At 40.1% G+C, this 22864-nt stretch overlaps 1 protein-coding gene across 4 annotated transcripts in view; it reads left to right on the forward strand.

Annotated features, from left to right (window-relative positions):
* adam19b (ADAM metallopeptidase domain 19b) overlaps window positions 1-22864 on the forward strand; it is a 107575-nt gene that overhangs the window by 33043 nt on the left and 51668 nt on the right. For 3 of the 4 annotated variants that reach the window (XM_061901873.1, XM_061901872.1, XM_061901871.1), the window contains one exon: window positions 20785-20863. In XM_061901873.1, coding sequence (XP_061757857.1) covers window positions 20785-20863 — 79 coding nt within the window. Of the gene's footprint in view, window positions 1-12317; window positions 12473-20784; window positions 20864-22864 lie in introns of those variants that run through there. The other variant, XM_061901874.1, reaches the window with a different exon arrangement.

Consider the following 22864-nt stretch of genomic DNA (forward strand, 5'->3'; position numbering starts at 1 on the left):
CACGGCAGACCAGACTGTATCTCACGGCACAGTGGTTGAAAAACACTGCACTATCTAAACCAGGAGTGCCCATTACGTCGATCGCGATCGACTGGTCGATCTCGGAGGGTGTGTCAGTCGATCTCAAGCCAGCCATTAAAAAATAGACATAAAAATGAGCAATCATCAATCATACCAAGACTTCACTTTCGTCAGTTGTTTGACAAATTCGGCACCCGAGGATCTTGTGAGATGACGCTGGCTGCTGCAAGCTCATATTTAAGAAAAAAATCACTAACAGGGCGGACGCAGAGAAACACATTTTATTTCTAGAGACTCCGTACCTACTGTCAAAACTCTAAAGACCGACTGCACAATTCCTGTCTTCACCATAAAAGACCTGTTTCATCCTGCCTGTGCTAACAAAATAAGAGTCTCAGAAAGCTAGCGTGCACAAGCTAGCAAGCTACGGAGTTTGATGCCAATGTATTTCTCCCCCGCCCTCAGCGACCGCTTTCTCACTTGCTTGCCCACCCGCACTCTCACTGACGTCACTCACCTGCTGCCAGACATTAAAGGGCCACACACATATGCTACTCTCATAACAAAGTGTTTAAAAACGAGTATGCAAGTTGGACAAATGAGATGCCAAATCCAACCACTTTCATGTGGTATTGGACAGAAAGGAGGACTTTTTTTTTCCTCCATTTGAAAATGCGGACGTTATCAGCACCACTGTCTAATTCCAATCAATGCAAGTCATCAGAATCAAATACACCAACTTATATTCTTGTCTTCATGAAAGAAAGAAATCTATGTGTGTTAAACATGCTTGTATTATCATTAAACACCATTAACTTGTTAACAAAAATGTCTCTTTCATAAATAAATAAATATAAATTATAAATAGGAATGAGGTAGATCTCCTCGACTTGGTCAATTGAAAAGTAGCTCGCCTGCAGAAAAAGTGTGAGCACCCCTGATCTAAACGATTAGTTGACTAATCAGATTATGAAAGAACACCTATTCAGAGGCTCTAATTTTGTCATCGGCATTTAAATTCAGATTAGTTTAGGCATGTGCTGACTATCACTAACGATAACCACTTCATTAAGAAATATTTATCAATACTGTAACTGTGCTGCTCATTAGGCGGTTACAAAAGTAATAACTCGAGATATTACTTTTGTAAAGCATGGACAGACAAAGTGCCAAAAAAACAAAGTATCAATGTGTATGTAAAGAATGAAGAGTCAAAATATCAGCAATTACAACAAACAGTAAATATGTCTAGCTTCTTCAAAAATGAAATAGTATTTTCTGATGATGACGAGTTCACAAAGATTTACACAGGAATATAGACAAAGCTTAGCTGGTGGACTTTGGCTAAAATGATAGTTAAATCAAATGTTCACACAACTTTGCCTCTCTGTTGTTAGCTAGCTAGGTAACAAGCTAATTATCGTACTGAGGCGACTCGCAGACCGCATCCTCCAGGTATTTGACATGCCCCTTCTTTAAATGCTTCCTCATCACAGACATACTGCCATTAAAAAGCAAGGTCTACAGTACTTTGACGTGTTTAGGGAGAACTGTTTCCATAATTTCCATGTTTTAACCTATGCTGTTGCCAGCGGCATCAGCCATTTTGTCTTCCTATTGCTGCTGGTCATTGGTCTTACTAAATTACGGAAAAACACAATCGATGACATGACCGACTATCATTGACATGAATTTGTCGGCAACAAATTTATTGTCGATTTTTATCGACAAATATTTTTACACCCCAAATCTGGAAAAGTCATCATTAATTGCAGCAAAAGGGCAGAACAATTTGTTTCGTTATCTCGTAAAAAGCAATTCTTAACATGAACTTATAAAAAGGATGTATGAAGCAGATGTTCAGAGGGATAATAAAAAAGGTATTTATTATATCACCTATTCTACTTCAGCCTATTACTTTGACTTTTGGTGTACCACAGCACTGTCTCATACTGAGAGTAGGGTGACCAGTAGTCCCGCTTTGTGCGGACAGTCACGCATTTCTTTGAGACCTTGTGCCGCATTGCTAACAGTTAGACTCTCAATTTGAAATGCGTGTTTAGTACGGGTAATGTGGTACTTATCAAGTGGAAGGCATTGATTATGTGGAGAAAGCAGTGAGAGACGAGCCGTTTAGTCATGTCAATGAAAGTCGAATGGCACACACCATGAATTGATTAACGTGGATCCCGGACTTAAACAAGTTGAAAAACTTATCCGGGTGTTACCATTTAGTGGTCGATTGTACGGAATATGTACTGTACTGTGCAATCTACTAATAAAAGTGTCAATCAATCAATCAATCAACCTAACTAAGAGTCTAATATTTACCTACATACGCATTACATATATACTGTACATATATGGAGGGGGTCCGGTCCGATGACCATGGATGAAGTACTGGCTGTCCAGAGTCGAGACCCAGGATGGACCGCTCGTCGGGACCCAGGATGGACCGCTCGCCTGTATCGGTTGGGGACATCTCTACGCTGCTGATCCGCCTCCGCTTGAGATGGTTTCCTGTGGACGGGACTCTCGCTGCTGTCTTGGATCCGCTTGAACTGAACTCTCGCGGCTGTGTTGGAGCCACTATGGATTGAACTTTCACAGTATCATGTTAGACCCGCTCGACATCCATTGCTTTCGGTCCCCTAGAGGGGGGGGGGTTGCCCACGTCTGAGGTCCTCTCCAAGGTTTCTCATAGTCAGCATTGTCACTGGTGTCCCACTGGATGTGAATTCTCCCTGCCCACTGGGTGTGAGTTTCCCTTGCCCTTTTGTGGGTTCTTCCGAGGATGTTGTAGTCGCAATGATTTGTGCAGTCCTTTGAGACATTTGTGATTTGGGGCTATATAAATAAACATTGATTGATTGATTGATTGATACATACACATGCACATACATAGGTACATACGCATGCACATACATGCGTAGTACATACATACACACACATATAGTACGTATATCCACACGCATGTTCACTGTACATACATACATACATACATACACATATACACGTTATGTATATACTGTACATACACTCTTGCATACAGTCACGCTTTATCAAACATATGTAAATGTTGATCCCCATCCCCGGGGAAACCGGGTTGAAACAGCACACTACTAAAGGTTAATCTATGTTTACCATAACAATGTACAAGGTTAATACAGTTTGCTTCTCTTTCCTCCCAACCCTTATCTGCTTTCTTTTGAAATTCAAGTTTTCAATTCATATATATATTGTTGCATTTGAATTAATTCTAATGTTGATAATAAAGATAATTATTAATATTCAATATCAATAGTGTTTTCTATTGGCAGTTGTATTGTTCCATTTGTTAATAATGTTAATTGTTATAACCCTCTACTTCAATATCTGGTTCTTCCTTATACATTTTGCTATCATGTATATAACCTGTTTGCTGATGTTCTGTTCTTGTTGTGTTTTTCTGTCTTCTTCTTTCCCCTTCTTTCTATCCTCTCCTAAATATATCCATTTATTAAAGTCAAAAACAATAAGAGGCAACATTAGAAGTATGCCACACTTCTCTTTTTTTCTAAGCACACCTCTACAGAAGATATGGGCATCTACATCACCAGTACAGTACGCCTGAGTGGCTGGACAGGACCAAAAAAAAGAGTCTAATATTTTGTAGATGGGATGCAGTTAATCTTGAATTATTCGACCTAAGAACATTTATGATATGCATAGTGATATAATGCCTAATACTACAGTTCAAATTGTTGTTTTTTTGTGATCACTGACTCTTTTTATTAACGCCAACGAGATAAGACTATAAACACTCAACTTCACACTTTCAGGGTTACTACCTCTTTTTCCGAACACGTGTCACTTTTTAAGTGTCCTTTTCAATGGCGCCATAGTTACAGAAATAATACAAGAGTCTGCTTTTTACACTTGCACCATTTAATAGTGTAGAATAGGAACGCTGCAGTTTGCCAACATTGTGTCTTTATAAAGATGATGATGATGATGATCACTTTCACCGATTTGATCAGTTGCATGTTGGGAAATCAACTTTTGATACAGTAGTCATGGCTCAGGTTCAGAATCAATCCAATTATGTCCTCTTTTATTGGTTTGTGCAGTCACCTCGGTATCTGCCTGAGCTTTTATTTTAATGAAAGGCTGCTGTTCGTCGACTGATTTGGTTAACTGCCAGGTATGGACTGGTGTGCTGACTCAAGATTGCAGGGATAACAAACAAAGAAGGGTGAGGTGAGGGGGTTGAAAGAGGGAATGAATTGAGTGGTGTGGAGTGTGCAAAGACAAAAGATCACTTGGGATGGTTATACAACCGCAGGGTTCGGCAACCTCCTCAGATATATCTTGTGGTGTACCGCAGGGGTCCATTCCAGGACCTACATTATGTTATTTATACATCAATGACATTTGTCAAGGCACGGAAGACTTGAATCTAATAATATTTGCAGATGACACTACTTCATTCTGCTCAAAGGGAAAATACACAGGAAGCAAAGAAAACTGAGCAAATTAAAAAGATGGTTTGATGAAAACAGATTATCCTTAGATTAAGGTAAAACCAAAATAATGTTTTTTGTAAATATAAAAAAAATAAGACCCAAATACAAATAAATGGCATAGAACAGGGGTGTCAAACTCATTTTAGCTCAGGGGACGGGTGGAGGAAATTCTGTGCACATGCAAATCATGGCATTAAAACAAAAAAAATAAAGACAATTTTAGATAGTTTTCTTTGTCTTACTTTGGCCAAAAATAGAACAAACACATTCTGAAAATATTACAATAAAAATATAGAACAAAACACCGGCAGCGGTAATGTTTGGATCCATGAAGGAAAGAATAAAGTGAATGAATGTTGATAAGTTAATACATTTACATATGCATAAAAATGTGTTTTCTTTTGGATTTTTTTTTTGATGAATTAAGTAATATTTATGACAACCTTTTTCCAAAACACGATACAGAATGTGAGATATAGCAGGATAATGTATACAATTATCATTTGTTTTCAAAACGGCTACAAAAAAGTGGCACCCTAAAAATTTACTGTGGGACCCCATTTTGGAAATTCCTAGCACCAACACTGATGGAGTATTGGTGCGTGCAAAACAGCAGAAGGCCGGTTCTAATACTAATCAAATATCAACACGAGGGCCATAGATTGCTACCTGATGGTGGTTTGAGCACACTGCACCTCTTCCTGGGTAGTCCCACCCCTTAATGCCTTAGTTACATGCAGGATTCTCACAGGAATGAGACAAAAATACAACATTACCTACTGTAGTACAATAAAAAAAAAATTATGAGTAATAATAGATAACAAAATGAGCTGAAAACCACACATTAAACTATGTATTCAATTATTAAACTGTGTAATGAATTAAGTAAAGAACGCAATGTACTAATATGGATGTGTTTACAAAACAATAAAAGCACTTTCTTTACACATTTAACATACCTTTTGAAGAACAGTGCCTGACATCATATCAGACAATTCATTTTAGACAAGGGTATTTCTATCTGTTTTGGACCTGGGATGATGTGGTGACTTGTCAAGGGTGTACCGTGCCTTACGCCCGTGTAGGCTTCAACCACCCGCGTCCTCGAGAGGGACATGCGGTAGAAAATGGATGGATGGATGCATGGATGCATGGGTGGATCAAATAAGTTTGCCTTCTTTTGAGATTGTTTAATTGTTTAATTGCATGAGTGCGGTTTACTGTGCTGTACATTTTTAATACAAGTCAAATAAATCGTATTGTTTTGATCAGGATTCTTTTGAGGTTAAGTTATGACTAGTGACTAGAAAACAGTCGGCGTGTTGACTGTGCTAACTAGGGTTGGGCGATATATCGATATACTCGATATATCGCGGGTTTGTATCTGTGCGATATAGAAAATGACTATCGTGATATTCGAGTATACGTTCTCACGCAGTTGCTTTTAGCTGCGGGCATTAAACTGCATGCGTTTCTCCCTCTTTCTTGTCTCTCCTTCTCACAGAGACTTAAACAAGCGCATCTTCTTACACTCGTCACGTACTCAGCGTGAGCAACGCCACACTCTCCCGCGGAGCATAGAGGTAGCCACATGGTAACGTTAGCTGTGATGTTAGCATTGTGGTGGTGGTAGTAATTAGAGAGAAAGAAGGTGCGAATCTGGTAACAAATTCAGGAAAAATCTATTCTATGGTTTGGCTTCAAGCGAGACTATGTTGAACATTTATGCGGCTGAAGCGTTTCTACAAAAAGTAGCACCACTGCTAATTTGTAGCATCATTTGAAAAGTCACCCGCTAGAAAATGAAGAGTGCTTGAAACCGGGCATTTCAACATCTCCGTCCGGTGCCACACCCACAAAATGCCGAAGCAACTATTTCTCGATCAACACCGTAGGACATATACTATTTGATATGCAGCTCATTTTTATGCAACACTTATTGAAATATCTAGTGTGAAATCATGCACAAAAGTGCACTTTACTTGTTTTTAACTATTGTAGTGCCGTTCTGTACAAAAAGTACACTCTATTTTAGTGTTGTTTTGATATGTCATCTTAGTGACATAATGCACAAAAGTGCACTTTATTTGTTTTAAACTATTGTAGTGGTCTGTACAAAAAGTGCACTTTAGTTTAGTGTTGTTTTGATATGTCATCTTAGTGACATCATGCACAAAAGTGCACTAATAGCTTGTTTTAACATGAGTCTGACAATCTGGCACTTTCTGTTTTGGAAATGACATGAATGTTTGTGCCACTGCTTAATAACTGTTTAATAAATACAGTTTTGGTAAATTGACTTAGTTGTGAATTCCCTCTCTGCATGAAATTTTTAAATGAGCATATATCAATGAAGTATGAACAATATTTTTTTAATGTAGACACAGAATCATCATACTGCTGTGATTATATGCATCAAGTGTTCATTCAAGGCTAAGGTAAAATATCGTGATATATATTGTGTATCGTGATATGGCCAAAAAATATCGAAATAGTAATAAAAGACCATATCGCCCAGCCCTAGCGCAAACCATGAATGCATTCCCGAAATGTTTGATAGTAAAGTTTGCCACCCCCAAAGTGTACAATACCAAGAGCAGTAATGGGTCGTTTAGTCAGTGATGCAAAGTGGGAAAAGTATTCTGTGGTCTGACGAGTCATGAAGAGAATATAAATCTGAATGCAAAATGTACTGTTTTAATTATGTTGTATGTGTCCTTAGAGACTGTTTATTAGCACCAAACGAAAGAAAAAAAAAACATCATTGCCTCGTTTGCTCTGCTTTTGAGAGAAGAGGCGCTGAAACAATCATTGCTGGAGGTTGCTTTAAAAAAAAACCTCCCCCTCTTATGAGTGGCCATAAACATTTCACTTTCAATTAATTTACTGCACTGCCACCAGAAGAGCCTCCATCATGCTTGGGAGACACAATGAAGTACAAGAAGTTAACTGATAAGCGTAATATTTCCTCAGTGTAGCTGCTGACAGAAGCAACATGTATATTTGTTATATAATTTCATAGTTGGTGAGAATAAATGAAAACAATGCATAAATATAAGTTCATATTGTACACATAACGTGATTAAAAGGGTATTTCCTTGGGTTAATTCATGCAAGTGTATGTTAGTTTTATTTTTTGTTACAAACCCGTGTAAATTGAGAGATGAATATATTATTTGTTCCGGATTGGTCATATTGTTGGGGGGACAATTAATATGTGACGGAATTAAAGAAGCAGCATGAGACAACAAGTGTTAGATGGAGAAGACGTCAATGGAGTATCGGATTGAAAATAAACTTTATTCCCTTGCAGTTTATGAGGCCAATGTGGTATGATTCTTTCTGATATTTATATATGAAACCAATGTTTTCTTTTATTAGATGTCAGACTAAGTTGAGGACGTATGAGGTGAGGATGAGAGAACAGGAGAGGATGTGACAGCAAGGAAAATTTTGCAACATTATGCAAAATCAACTTTTCTTACCTTCTGGTACCTGCTGATCTGTATTTGGGATCAGCATAAGTCCTGAAAATTTGCGCGCTTACGCCTTTGTAGTCCGTACCGACACTATAGTCGATAAGCTTCTTCTTTTTCTCTATCTTCTTGTTATGTGACATTCATCATGCGTTGTTGCCATTTGTAATATAAAGTAGTGTAAAGTTCTTACTTATATCTGTGAGTAAACGGCAACAGGGGCGGCATGGCGTAGTGGGTAGAGCGGCCGTGCCAGAAACCTGAGGGTTGCAGGTTCGCTTCCCACCTATTGACATCCAAATCGCTGCTGTTGTGTCCTTGGGGAGGACACTTCACCCTTGCCCCCGGTGCCGCTCACACTGGTGAATGAATGATGAATGAATGATTGGTGGTGGTCGGAGGTGCCGTAGGCGCAAACTGGCAGCCACGCTTCTGTCAGTCTACCCCAGGGCAGCTGTGGCTACATATGTAGCTTACCACCACCAGGTGTGAATGAATATTGGGTTCCCACTTCTCTGTGAGCGCTTTGAGTATCTAATAATAGAAAAGTGCGATAGAAATCTAATCCATTATTGTTATTATTATTATAAACACGCCATGAAAGCGCTAAAACATACCGGTGTAGTGAGTTTACTTTATTCACCCAAGGAACTTTAGCTATTAGAAAGCTCCGGTTGTACGTTTTTTCACGGGACACATTTCCGGCGTTGCTTTTGCACTAGTGAGCCACGGATGAGAATATGCTGCTCCATTATTGATTAAAGTAAAGTCTAAATGTCATTAAAACAGTTAGCTCCATCGTTTGACACTCTATCCACTCCCGTCCTTGCACGCCAAACCGCTACAACAAAGATGACGGCAAAAAGACGTAAATAAGACCGCCCACAAAACGGCGCATCCTGAAGCGACTGTCAGAAAGCAACTTGAAGATGATCCGTGAAACATAATCTATGCAACATTTTGACCAAAGCACCACCATTACTTGTTATGTAGACCACAAGGAAGTGTTTTCAATTTAGAAAAAAAAAAGACCCCTATAATGCGGCCTATAAACGGGTGCGCCCTTTGTATGAAAATAGACCTGACAAGACCCTCTCCTCTGTGGTGCGCCTTATAATCCGGTGCTCCCTATTTTCCGGAAAATACGGTATATTTAATATTTTTGGCCAAGGTAACACATACACACTGTTTGAACAGTAATACTGTGTTTCAATAAAGGAAAATAAAACAAGTCATTCTTTGGCGTACCACGAGATAGAGCCGACATATCACTCGTGATGCACTTACAAGAGTTTGTCATTGGCAATTCTACACATGAAATATTAATATGTTGTTATACAGGTAATCGTTTTACTCAGAAAATTAGCCCCTTTTGTCCTCCCTGTTGTTTTGAAATACCCACCCCCACACCTCTCTTCAGGAAACACATTATTGTCCTTCCTGTCACACCCTCTCCTGTCCTCCCCTCATATGTCCTCAACTGTCAGCCCTAAAAAAAAAAAACTAAAAAAAAAAACCCAAGGAAAAAAAAACGAGCACCCTGTCCTCTCCTCCTAGTTCTTGTCTTCTTGCCCGACATTCCCCAGAGCTCCCAGGACAAATATACGTCTCCCGCTGTCAGGGGTTGGCGGCCACACGCAGACACACAAAGCTAATGCCCACAAAATACACAAACAAGCCTTAAAGCTCGGAGCTGATGGACGTCAGGGAGAGCAAAAGATGTCTGACGATGTTTAGTCTGCTCAGATGTCTTCATGCACATGCAACACACACACACACACACACACACACACACACGCATGCATAAACACACACACACACACGCATAAACACAGTTTCCCTGTGCAATAAAAGCCTGTAAATCATCCATTGCCGTCACCCCATGTGTGGTGATGTCATCCGATAGGATGAGGGAATGCGACCCACTGACCTAATGCATTACCCCACACCCTCGTCTCTTCCCCCCCTACCCAAAAGTACATTAGCATTAGTGCGCTCCCCTCCCAACAGAAGCTGAAATAAGTCTTTGTCTCGCTGATCCTCTCCTCAATCATGGCATCTGTCCTACGCCTGGACCCTGTCCCAACTCTGCACACAGTCTCCACAAGCCAGCACATTTATTTATGCGTTTTTTTTTTTTACGTAGTCTGCATTGGAAAGTGCTTTCAGTATTTACACCAGAATATAATTAAATTATATGGTTTAAGACTCTGAGGGGAAATTGGCTCAATGTATGCAATGCAGCATGTTGCAGCAACAGCTAAGGCCTGTTTCAAGTGGTTTTGTCAGCTATGGTGAAATGTAAAAATGAATGTTTAGTAATATTTTGGCACTTACTTCCCCTTTATCCGTCATTTCAGTTTGGTTTCGGTACGAGTCTCCTGTTGAGATACCGAGTCCAAATTGTGCTTTTAAGTCCAGAACTATCTAGTCATACACACTGCAAATTGTGTGGCTTTTTATTCGTGGAATTGATATATTTTAGCTATAAATCACAAAAGAAAATGTTGTGTTGTCGATGTTAATGACAGTATATTCATTGTTTTCTCATGAACTTATTGGACACATATAAGGAAAACAATATTGTGCACCATTCTAAAGGACATTAAGGATATTTTTATTTTCCATGACCTGTCTCGACCCGCTCATCGGGAGTCCGCCTTATAAACCGGTGCGCCCTATGGTCCGGAAAATACGGTATATTTAATATTTTTGGCCAATGTAACACATACACACCGTTTGAACCAAATATTTCAATAAAGGAAAATAAAACAAGGCATTCTTTAGCGTACCACGAGATAGAGCCCAGATACCACTCGTGATACGCATAAAACAGTTTGAGAATCACTGATTTAGAGGTATACAGTGGGGCAAAAAAGTATTTAGTCAGCCACCGATTGTGCAAGTTCTCCCACTTAAAATGATGACAGAGGTCTGTAATTTTCATCATAGGTATACTTCAACTGTGAGAGACAGAATATGAAAAAAAAATCCAGGAATTCACATTGTAGGAATTTTAAAGAATTTATTAGTATATTATGGGGGAAAATAAGTATTTGGTCAACCATTCAAAGCTCTCACTGATGGAGGGAGGTTTTGGCTCAAAATCTCAGGATACATAGCCCCATTCATTCTTTCCTTAACACGGATCAATCGTCCTGTCCCTTTAGCAGAAAAAGAGCCCCAAAGCATGATTTTTCCACCCCCATGCTTCACAGTAGGTATGGTGTTCTTGGGATGCAACTCAGTATTCTTCTTCCTCCAAACACGACGAGTTGAGTTTATACCAAAAAGTTATATTTTGGTTTCATCTGACCACATGACATTCTCCCAATCCTCTGCTGTATCATCCATGTATCCATTTTGGTATAAACTCAACTCGTCGTGTTTGGAGGAAGAAGATTACTGAGTTGTATCCCAAGAACACCAAACCTACTGTGAAGCATAGGGGTGGAAACATCATGCTTTGGGGCTGTTTTTCTGCTAAGGACACAGGATGATTGATCCGTGTTAAGGAAAGAATGAATGGGGCCATGTATCGTGAGATTTTGGGCCGAAACCTCCTTCCATCAGTGAGAGCTTTGAATGGTTGACCAAATACTTATTTTCCACCATAATTTACAACATCCATCCATCCATTTTCTACCGCTTATTCCCTTTTGGGGTCGTGGGGGGCGCTGGCAGATATCTCAGCTACAGTCGGGCGGAAGGCGGAGTACACCCTGGACAAGATTTTTTTAGAAAATTTCTACCATGTGAATTATTGGATTTTTTTCATATTCTGTCTCTCACAGTTGAAGTGTACCTATGATGAAAATTACAGACCTCTGTCATCATTTTAAGTGGGAGAACTTGCACAATCGGTGGCTGACTAAATACTTTTTTGCCCCACTGTATATCGTGGATATTCTAAAGAAATAGCTTAAACTGACCCTAAGAATGAGCCCCAAAAAAATCAATTAATTATGTTTGTTAAACTGCTGATTTATTGGAACAACTCATTTACTTGAATGATAATGTTGTCTTTATACTGTGCACTTTTGCCTTCTTAAGAAGAAACAGATGACATCATGGACTGTATTATTTACAGGCATACAATACAGCAGTAAATAACTTTAATTGCAGCCTCCCAAAGCCTCATTTGAAGAGATAGTTGTGTTTAATTGTGGAAAATACACAACTGTCACTGTTTTAATCAAAATGTTCATTTGAGTAGTGATTATGTAATTTTATTAAAGGTACCGTGTGTCTATACGTCATCCGTTGTCAGATTTAACAGCCTGCAGTCTGGTGCACACTCTGCCATCCCCCAGGAGCAGTATGATCGTAAATGTAACAGCAGAGTAGAGGAGAGGAATAGATCTTGTGTGATCGTCCATCTTTTGTGATTATGAGAACAGCGCCGGGCTAAAACCCAGTCAGTCATTGGACATTTTGCCTGTAATTCAGCCTCTTTGAGTGATGGACAAGGTGAGCAGAGAGCATGCGGGGAATTGTTCACGGATGGCTAAGGAAGCAGGGGAACTAAAAGAAGCGTTAAATAGGTTGAAATGTCAAACAGCAACACATTGACATCAGCTTTGCAGCTTTACTACTATACTAAAACTTCTCTGTCCTCTTGCAGGATGTGTGTGTGTGTGTGTGTGTGTGTGTGTGTGTGTGTGTGTGTGTGTGTGTGTGTGTGTGTGTGTGTGTGTGTAAGAGCAGTTAACGTATGAAACGGCTGCTTTCTGTCTATTTCAAGATTACATCAGCAGGCAGGCGTTGTTTCAATTGCTTGTCTCCCCTAACCAGAACGTTTCTAAAAATCCCCTTTTTTTCCTTCTAGTGTCTTGAAGCAATGTTCAAGCCCATTTTCAGAGAGAATCTTCTCCTTTAAAGTCACACACAACAGCTAGCATTGTCTTTCTGTCGTCATACGCGATGTCACACGGCATATCAGCATATTTCATCTTAATGAGCGTTCCAGGGGATTAACCGTGTTTTGTGATTTATTTTGCAAAACTATTGAACTGGAAATGAGTGACAGAAAGCAACACACACGCTCTTAAGAATTCACATTTGAATCGATACGATACCAATTACCGTGGCCTTGGAATCGATCCCAGTACTCAATAGTAACAGTTTTTCCATCCATCCCTTTTTCTACCGCTTATTCCCTTTGGGGTCGTGGTGGCCGCTGGTGCCTATCTCAGCTACAATCAGGCGGAATTGGTACTTCTATATGTGTTCTTGTGCTAATGAGTGCTAATTTGTGTGATAATAACAAATCTCATGTTTCAGTGTAAAATTTAAAGGCCTACTGAAACCCACTACTACCGACCACACAGTCTGATAGTTTATATATCAATGATGAAATATTAACATTGCAACACATGCCAATACGGCCCGTTTAGTTTACTAAATTACAATTTTAAATTTCCCGTGGAGTTTCCTGTTGAAAACGTCGCGGTATGATGACGCGTGTTTGTGACGTTATTGGTTGGAGGGAACATATTAGCCCAGCACCACTTACGGCTAAAAGTCATCTCTTTTCATAGCGCAATTACACAGTATTTTTGGACATCTGTGTTGCTGAATTTTTTGCATTTTGTTCAATTAATAATGGAGAAGTTAAAGTAGAAAGATGGAGGTGGGAAACTCATAGCCTTTAGCCACACAAACACACGGTGTTTCCTTGTATAAAATTCCCGAAAGTGAAGCTTTACTATGGATCAGAGCGGTCAAGCGAACATGGATACCGACCACATGTCAACCGGCAGTTTTCGGTGAGAAAATTGTGGTAATAAGTCGCCTCTTACCGGAGATCAGCGGAGCTTCTGTCGTGCTGCAATTTCGTGACTTCCCTCTACACACCCGTGGCCACACCCCTCCGACTATCAGGTACTATTTCACTCACTAAAACACTATCAACACAATAGGCAGATAAGGGATTTCCCAGAATTATCCTAGTAAATGTGTCTAAAAACATCTGAATCGCTCTCACTGCAATCACCTTTTTTTTTTTTCTTGTCCTTCACTCTAAATTTCCTCATCCACGAATCTTTCATCCTCGCGCAAATTAATGGGGAAATTGTCGCTTTCTTGGTTCGAATAGCTCTCGCTGCTGGAGGCTCACATTATAAACTATGTGAGGATGTGAGGAACCCTACAACCAGTGACGTCACGGTAAAGGCAAGACTTTTTTATTAGCGACCAAAAGTTACGAACCTTAACGTCGATGTTCTCTACTAAATCCTTTCAGCAAAAATATGGCAATATCGCAAAATGATGAAGTATGACACATAGAATGGACCTGCTGTCCCTGTTTATATAAGAAAATCTCAATTCAGAAGGCCTCTAATAGTGAGCTGATAATAAAAACTTTGCTAACCAGTTTTTATATCTCGTTTTCCTACACTTCAGACTATATTATGCAAGTATCTGCACACTTTTGTTCCGCCCTACAAAGTGGTTATACTCTAAGGATTGTACTAATTATACACCAGCTGTTTGATAGTAACGTGCATCTTAGTTGTACTTTTACGGCACAGGGGTTCTTGGCACCTTTTGGACTGTTGATCACTTGAGCAAAATATGTGCTTGTGAATTTATGACATGTTCCCAATCATTTGAATTGAATAGAATTCATTGCCAAATTTGTTGTTGATATCGCCCGGTAAAATTGCTAATGCTAATCAGTAGCATCTTTATGGCAATTCCAATGTAAATTTGCAATGAGCTAGCGCATTGTGAAATGTGGAGCTTTACTGTACGTTTGGGTGTTTTCTATTAGACATGTACTTTTTTTGTTGGCATGGAACATTGTAACAATACCTAGAGGCGGCTCTGAGTGCTTATTGAGTGGTTCCCCGCCGAGTGTTTGAGCAGGCTCAGTTTGCAACCGGACATTATGTCACAAGAGACAAATGTATCGAATATGGCAGCGTTTGATTTTATGTAAATGGATATCCGCCAGTATTGACGGAATTTGGTCGGTGCCTCTAAAAGTATGTATTTTGGAACCCATCCCTACATGTCTCCGTCTGCTGCTCAGTACACCAAAGCCATTGATATAACAACACAATGGATCCACAAAATCAAGTGCTATTAATTGTTACTTGCTGTCTGTCCCCAAAGTTTGGGAAAGGCAGTGCTGGGTTGCAATACTTGCGTCTTAAACAGGCTGCTTAATACTATGTGGCTAAGTCAACTAAAAAAGCTATCAAAAAATGACCAAATAAACACAAATATTGTTTACTTATCCTGTGGCTGCAGTACAATTCCTCCACAGTGTCCACTTTACTGCCCTCAGTGTCTTTTTAAATATCATTCTCGTTCTTTGTTAGCCTGTCTCGGGGTTTGGCAACCTGCAGCTCTAGAGTCGTGGCTTCCTGGAGCTTTATGTATGAAAATTGAAACAGATTGGTAAAAATATATTTTTGGTTTTAATATGGTTTCTGAAGGACAAACATGGCACACACCTTCCTAATTGTTAGAAAGCCCACTGTTTGTTTGTTTTTATGCTTCACTGATATGTGTATTTGGCGGGCGCTGTTTTTTTCCTACTAATTTCGGCGGTCCTTGAACTCACCGTAGTTGTGTGAACCGTGACACAAGTATAACTTTCTCCGACGATGCCACAGGAAGACATGTTTTATACCACTCTTTTTTTGTCTCATTTTGGCCACCAAATGTTTTGTGCTGTGCATGAATGCACACATGTTAATGATTGTGTGGAGTGCTAATCAGGTATATTAGGACAGTGCATGACTGCAAGCTAATCTGTGCTAACATGCTAATCAGTCTAGCTGTATGTACATATTGCATAATTATTCCTCATTTGTAGGTGTATTTGAGCTCATTTAATTTCCTCTGCGTATTTAATTTATATTTGCATGTCTAATGACATATTATCTGTATGTAATATTGGCTGCAGTTCTGATAGTTGTTTGTGTGCCATGTTGTTCCAGACAACAGCAAATGTTACCCAGCTAGCAAAGATCATAATGAATCTATTAGAAGAAGACTACCTGCCATTTTTTTTTAACTTGGACACACACATCTATACCTTTGGGCATTCGAAGCCAGTAATTTTATTGACTTATCTCACCTTCTGAGAAGCCTCCGTTTTACTAATGTTTCCAATGTTGTAAAAAATGTATAGAATAGATATTCAGTTTCAACATTTCTGTCAACATAGATTTGCGTCACCCTGTGACACACAGAGTCATTTTGATAGTATATGCCAGGGGTGCCCACACTTTTTCTGCAGGCGAGCTACTTTTCAATTGACCAAATCGAGGGGATCTACCTCATTTATATATATCATTTATATTTATTTATTTATAAAAGAGACGTTTTTGTTAACAAGTTAAATGTGTTGAATGATAATACAAGCATGTTTAACACATATAGATGTCTTTCTTTCATGAAGACAAGAATAGAAGTTGGTGTATTACCTGATTCTGATGTCTTGCATTAATTGGAATCAGACAGTAGTGATGATAATGCCCACATTTTTTAATGGAGGAGAAAAAAATTCTCCTTCCTGTACAATACCACATGAAAGTGGTTGGTTTTTGGCATCTTATTTATCCAGCTTCCATACACTTTACAAGAAAAACATTGGCGGCAAATTCCGTAGCTTGCTTGATTGAAATTCACAACACCCGAGGGTCTTGTGAGATGACGCTGGCTGCTGCGAGATCATTATTAAGAAAAAATGACAGAGAGGAAGGCGAGAAACACTTTTTATTTCAAATAATTGTCTCAAAAAGCTTGTGCACGCCAGCTTTCCGAGGCTCTTATTTTGTTAGCGCAGGCAGCATGAAGCAGGGCTTTTATTGTGAAGATAGGAAATGCGCAGTCGGCCTTTAGAGTTTTGACGGAAGGTACGGCGCGAGAGTCTGTTGAAATAAAAAGTGTTTCTCGCCTTCCTCTCGGTCATTTTTTTCTTAATAATGATCTCACAGCAGCCAGTGTCATCTCACCAGAACTTCTGGTGCTGTGAATGTCAATCAAGTGACGTCTTGGTGAAGATTGATGATCGCTAATTTTTAGGTCTATTTTTTTTAAAAGCCTGGCTGGCGATCGACTGACACACCCTCCGCGGTCGACCGGTAGCTCGCGATCGACGTAATGGGCACCCCTGGTACATGCTATACAAAGGTCCTGAGTAGTGAAGTGAATTATATTTATATAGCGCTTTTTCTCTAGTGACGCAAAGCACTTTACATAGTGAAACCCAATATCTAATTTTTACATTTAAACCAGTCTGGGTGGCACTGGGAGCAGGTGGGTAAAGTGTCTTGCCCAAGCACACAATGGCAGTGACTAGGATGGCGGAAGCGGGGATCGAACCTGCAACCCTCAAGTTGCTGGCACGGCCGCTCTACCAACCGAGCTATACCGCCCCAAGGATCTTTCTTTGTGGAGTTTGCATGTTCACTCCGTGACTGCGTGAGTTCCCTCCGGGTACTCCGCCTTCCTCCCACTTCAAAAGACATGCACCTGGGGATAGGTTGATTGGCAACACTAAATTGGCCCTAGTGTGTGAATGTGAGTGTGAATGTTGTCTGTCTATCTGTGTTGGCCCTGTGATGAGGTGGCGACTTGTCCAGGGTGTACCTGGCCTTTCCCCCGAATGCAGCTGAAATAGGCTCCAGCACCCCCCGTTTACCCGAACGGGACAAGCAGTAGAAAATGGAAGGACAGATGGATGAATGCTAACATAGTTAATATAGACACCTAAAGAGGCTACGTGCAACATTTACACAGATGCCTAGAGGGCGCCAGCGTTCCAATGTGGGGCGGCATGGCTCGGTTGGTAGAGTGGCCGTGCCAGCAACTCGAGGGTTGCAGGTTCGATTCCCGCTTGTGCCATCCTAGTTACTGCCGTTGTGTCCTTGGGCAATACACTTTACCCACCTGCTCCCAGTGCCACCCACACTGGTTTAAATGTAACTTAGATATTGGGTTTCACTATGTAAAGCGCTTTGAGTCACTTGAGAAAAGCGCTATATAAATATAATTCACTTCACTTCACAATGTATTTTACACAGTATATCCCGCACTCTTACGGCTTCTCGTACGTAATGACGTAATTAGGGACATACGTTAACACATGCACAAGCATTAGCTTTGGGTGTTGTTAGCTAATAATAGCCAATTGAATAGGTAGCATGACAATTGTTTGTTGTTGCTTCTCTTGGACTGCTTTTGGATGTGTGCACGCGCTCAGTGTGTGTACGAGTTGACGAGACCGAGTGAGTGACCGCCGTAAACACCAATCATTTTATTCGGGCCGGTAAAAAATGTTATTCCATAAAATTAGTAATTGTGAAAATTACAGACAATTGTCGAACAAATTCTGTTTAACCACAAATGGTATAACATAAGCTAGCTGGTGGTGTTATAGTTGTATTTTTTGCTTTGAAAAATGCAACTGTGCGGAAGTTGCAAACCGCACCTTTAAATCATGTGTTATCTACATTATAAGACTTTTAAATACGACTTTTAATTTTTTGCGGCTCCATTTTTTTTTTGTTTTTGGTTAAATATGGCTCTTTCAAAATGTTGGGTTGCCAACTCATGGCCTGTCTTGTACTTACTGATGTATTCAATGCAGGGTTTTCCCAGTTTCCCATTGTAAAAAAAAAAAAAAGTTAAATAAAAAGGCAATAGAGACTGAGCAGACAACTTACATACACTTGCACGTTCATCGTCTAACTTAGTGCTAGCTGAGCCATTTTTACAAGTTAGGATTTAGCTCTTTTCTTTTTTATATTAGGGTTCCATTTAGTATTTTATAGTACTCTGGAATGCCCTCCCGGTAACAGTTCGAGATGCCACCTCAGTAGAAGCATTTAAGTCTCACCTTAAAACTCATTTGTATACTCTAGCCTTTAAATAGACTCCCTTTTTAGACCAGTTGATCTGCCGTTTCTTTTCTTTTTCTTCTATGTCCCACTCTCCCTTGTGGAGGGGGTCCGGTCCGATCTGGTGGCCATGTACTGCTCGCCTGTATATCGGCTGGGGACATCTCTGCGCTGCTGATCCGCCTCCGCTTGGGATGGTTTCCTGCTGGCTCCGCTGTGAACGGGACTCTCGCTGCTTTGTTGGATCCGCTTTGGACTGGACTCTCGCGACTGTGTTGGATCCATTATGGATTGAACTTTCACAGTATCATGTTGAACATTCACAGTATCATGTTAGACCCGCTCGACATCCATTGCTTTCCTCCTCTCCAAGGTTCTCATAGTCATCATTGTCACCGACGTCCCACTGGGTCATTATTGTCACCGATGTCCCACTGGGTGTGAGTTTTCCTTGCCCTTATGTGGGCCTACCGAGGATGTCGTAGTGGTTTGTGCAGCCCTTTAAGACACTAGTGATTTAGGGCTATATAAGTAAACATTGATTGATTGATTGATATCAATCATGATTGATTGGTATTTTATATATAATGTAGTTAATATTTTATACGTCCCCCATGGATTCTGTGTACAGTGTGAGTGACTTTAAGTATATTTTTATTTATCCATCCATCCATCCATCTTCTTCCGCTTATCCGAGGTCGGGTCGCGGGGGCAGCAGCCTAAGCAGGGAAGCCCAGACTTCCCTCTCCCCAGCCACTTCGTCTAGCTCTTCCCGGGAGATCCCGAGGCGTTCCCAGGCCAGCCGGGAGACATAGTCTTCCCAACGTGTCCTGGGTCTTCCCCGAGGCCTCCTACCGGTTGGACGTGCCCTAAACACCTCCCTCGGGAGGCGTTCGGGTGGCATCCTGACCAGATGCCCGAACCACCTCATCTGGCTCCTCTCGGTGTGGATTTATTTATTTATTACATATATTTTTTTATTTTATACTTATATTTAAGTATAACTTCCGACTTACACTTAAACTCGACCTACATCGTAATTGCAGGAATGGAACTTGTTGGTAAACAGAGGACCACCTGTAATTTATATCTGTGGTTATGTTTTTTTTGTTTTGTTTTGTTTATCCTTTCAAAAGTGATCCCACTGTATTGGGTTTTTTTTTGGTCTTGAGGAGTATCTGCAAAGACTAAGAGAGAGCCAGACATCAAGTAGCAGATGTGGAAGTCACCTATTGTATAAGAGCTGCAATGCCCCAGGCACTCATTTCCCTCAACCTACACATTCACTCTTTTCATCCAGCGAAGAAGGGAAATATGAAATATATTCTAACCCCCAGTTTCTTGTCATGGCATGAAGAACAATTCTAGACAGCAAAAGAGAGGATGTTTTCCGCATGTGCTTGAGTCCTCAATCCAGCACCACTCCATGATGACGGTTCTCATTACATCACGGTTACAGATGGTTTGATGGAGATTAGCTATGGCAAAAGGAATAATAATTGGGCTTTTCGGGGGAAAACAGCTGTTGAGTATAGAATGTTTTTGAATGAAAACAGGAAGGATTAAGAGTAATGCGGGGAGGAAGACCGGAAAACAAACATCTGGACAAAATATACGTACTGGGCCCTTACAGGTTGACTGGAGTAATCTGTATGTCCATTTGATTGTCTGTTTTAGTAGCACATGCCTTATCATAAACATTTTATATGCAGACTGCTGCATTTATACGATATGTTTACCGTACAAGGTCACACACCATATTGTGCTGTTAATGTAGAATGTCCGACAGTACATTCATTACCTTTGTTTTGTTATTTACAGGTATAGTAACAATATTAACATGACTTTTGTTGCTAGTACAGTACAGATAAAGGCAAAGAGAGATTTAGTGCAAAATCATAAAATCATTATCTTTATGTCCAGGCAGCTGTTGAGCCCTGAATATCAGGAAGTATGGTACACTCCAGATGGAAGACGCAGGTCCTCCACCCCTGTCAACATGGTAAGTATGTGAGACTCAATATTTTATTGATTCTTAACTGCAGGATGGAATCCAAGGATAAACCCACACACAGTTGATCAACATGCTAAGACGTGAACAGGTCGCGTTCCAATGATGTAGTTTCAAATCAGAAATGAATAAAAATGTTACATGATATTTTCATCCTTCAGATCATTGTCTTTTCAAATCGCTTGCAATTAGAGTGTTTAGATTTTCTGAGTACCGTATTTTTCGGAGTATAAGTCGCAGTTTTTCTTCATAGTTTGGCCGGGGGTGCGACTTATGTGTGAAATTATTAACACATCACCGTAAAATATCAAATAATATTATTTAGCTCATTCACGTAAGAGACTAGACATGGAAGATTTTATGGGATTTAGCGATTAGGAATGACATATTGTTTGGTAAATGTATAGCATGTTCTATATGTTATAGTTATTTGAATGACTCTTACCATAATATGTTACGTTAACATACCAGGCACCTTCTCAGTTGGTTATTTATGCGTCATATAACATACACTTAATCAGCCTGTTGTTCAATATTCTTTATTTATTTTAAATTGCCTTTCTAATGTCTATTCTTGCTGTTGGGTTTTATCAAATAAATTTCCCCCAAAAATGCGACTCATACTCCAGTGCAACTTACATATGTTTTTTTTCCTTCTTTATTATGCATTTTCGGCAGGTGCGACTTATACTCCGGAGCGACTTATACTACAAAAAATACGGTAGATGTTTTGCATCTCATCCAAGCAGGCTTTTTCAGTCCGTGCTCACAGATCTAGACGGGATATCTCCAGTCTGAGAAAATAGTGCAGTGTTAAAAGGATTTAACCCTTAAAACTGGAGATATACCCAGACAAAGATGTTATTTTTCTTATATTCCGGCGTAAACCAATCCCAACTATTTGTTGTTTTGCACCAAAAAAGAGGAAACATTAACCTTGTCTAGGCATCTAACAGTTCTTGCTTACAGACAAAGATAGCAAAGATGTAGTCTGAGAGGATGGTGCAGAATTTAAAGGCCTACTGAAACCCACTACTACCGACCACGCAGTCTGATAGTTTATATATCAATGATGAAATATTAACATTGCAAAACATGCCAATACGCCTTTTTAGTTGATTCAATTGCAATTTAAAATTTCCCGCGAAGTGTCGTGTTGAAAACCTTGAGGTATGTTGACTCGTATGATGACGCGTGCGTTTGACGTCTCGGATTGTAGCGGACATTATTTTCCAGCCCGATCAGCTATAAGTAGGCTGCTTTAATCGCATAATTAAACAGTATTCTAGACATCTATGTTGCTGAATCTTTTGCAATTTGTTCAATTCATAATGGAGAAGTCAAAGTAGGAAGATGGAGGTGGTGAAGCTTTTAGCCTTTAGCCACACAAACACACGGTGTTTCCTCGTTTAAACTTCCCGAAGATGAAGTATACAATGGATCAGAGCGGTCAAGCGAACATGGATCCCGACCAAATGTCAACCGGCAGTTTTCGATGAGAAAATTGTGGTAATAAGTCAGCTCTTACCGGAGACATCAGCGGAACTTCCGTCTTGCTGCAGCTGCGTGACTTCCCTCAGAGACTCTGGGTCAACACACCCGTGGCCACACTCCTCCGACTTTCAAGTACTTTATAATCACACTAAAAGACTGGTAACACAACAGGCAGATAAGGGATTGAATTATCCTAGTAAATGTGTCTAACAACATCTGAATCGCTCTCACTGCCCTCACCTTTTTTTTTTTCCTTTTTTTTTTCTTCTAGTCCTACACTCTAAATTTCCTCATCCACAAATCTTTCATCCTCGCTCAAGTTAATGGGGAAATTGTCAGTTTCTCGGTCCGAATCGCTCTAGCTGCTGCTAGCTATGATAGTAAACAATGTGAGGATGTGAGGAGCTCTACAACCCGTGACGTCACGCGCACATCGTCTGCTACTTCTGGTACAGGCAAGGCTTTTTTATTAGCGACTAAAAGTTGCGAACTTTATCG

This window comes from Nerophis ophidion, linkage group LG05 (assembly GCF_033978795.1).
Source record: "Nerophis ophidion isolate RoL-2023_Sa linkage group LG05, RoL_Noph_v1.0, whole genome shotgun sequence".
NCBI lineage: Eukaryota > Metazoa > Chordata > Actinopteri > Syngnathiformes > Syngnathidae > Nerophis > Nerophis ophidion.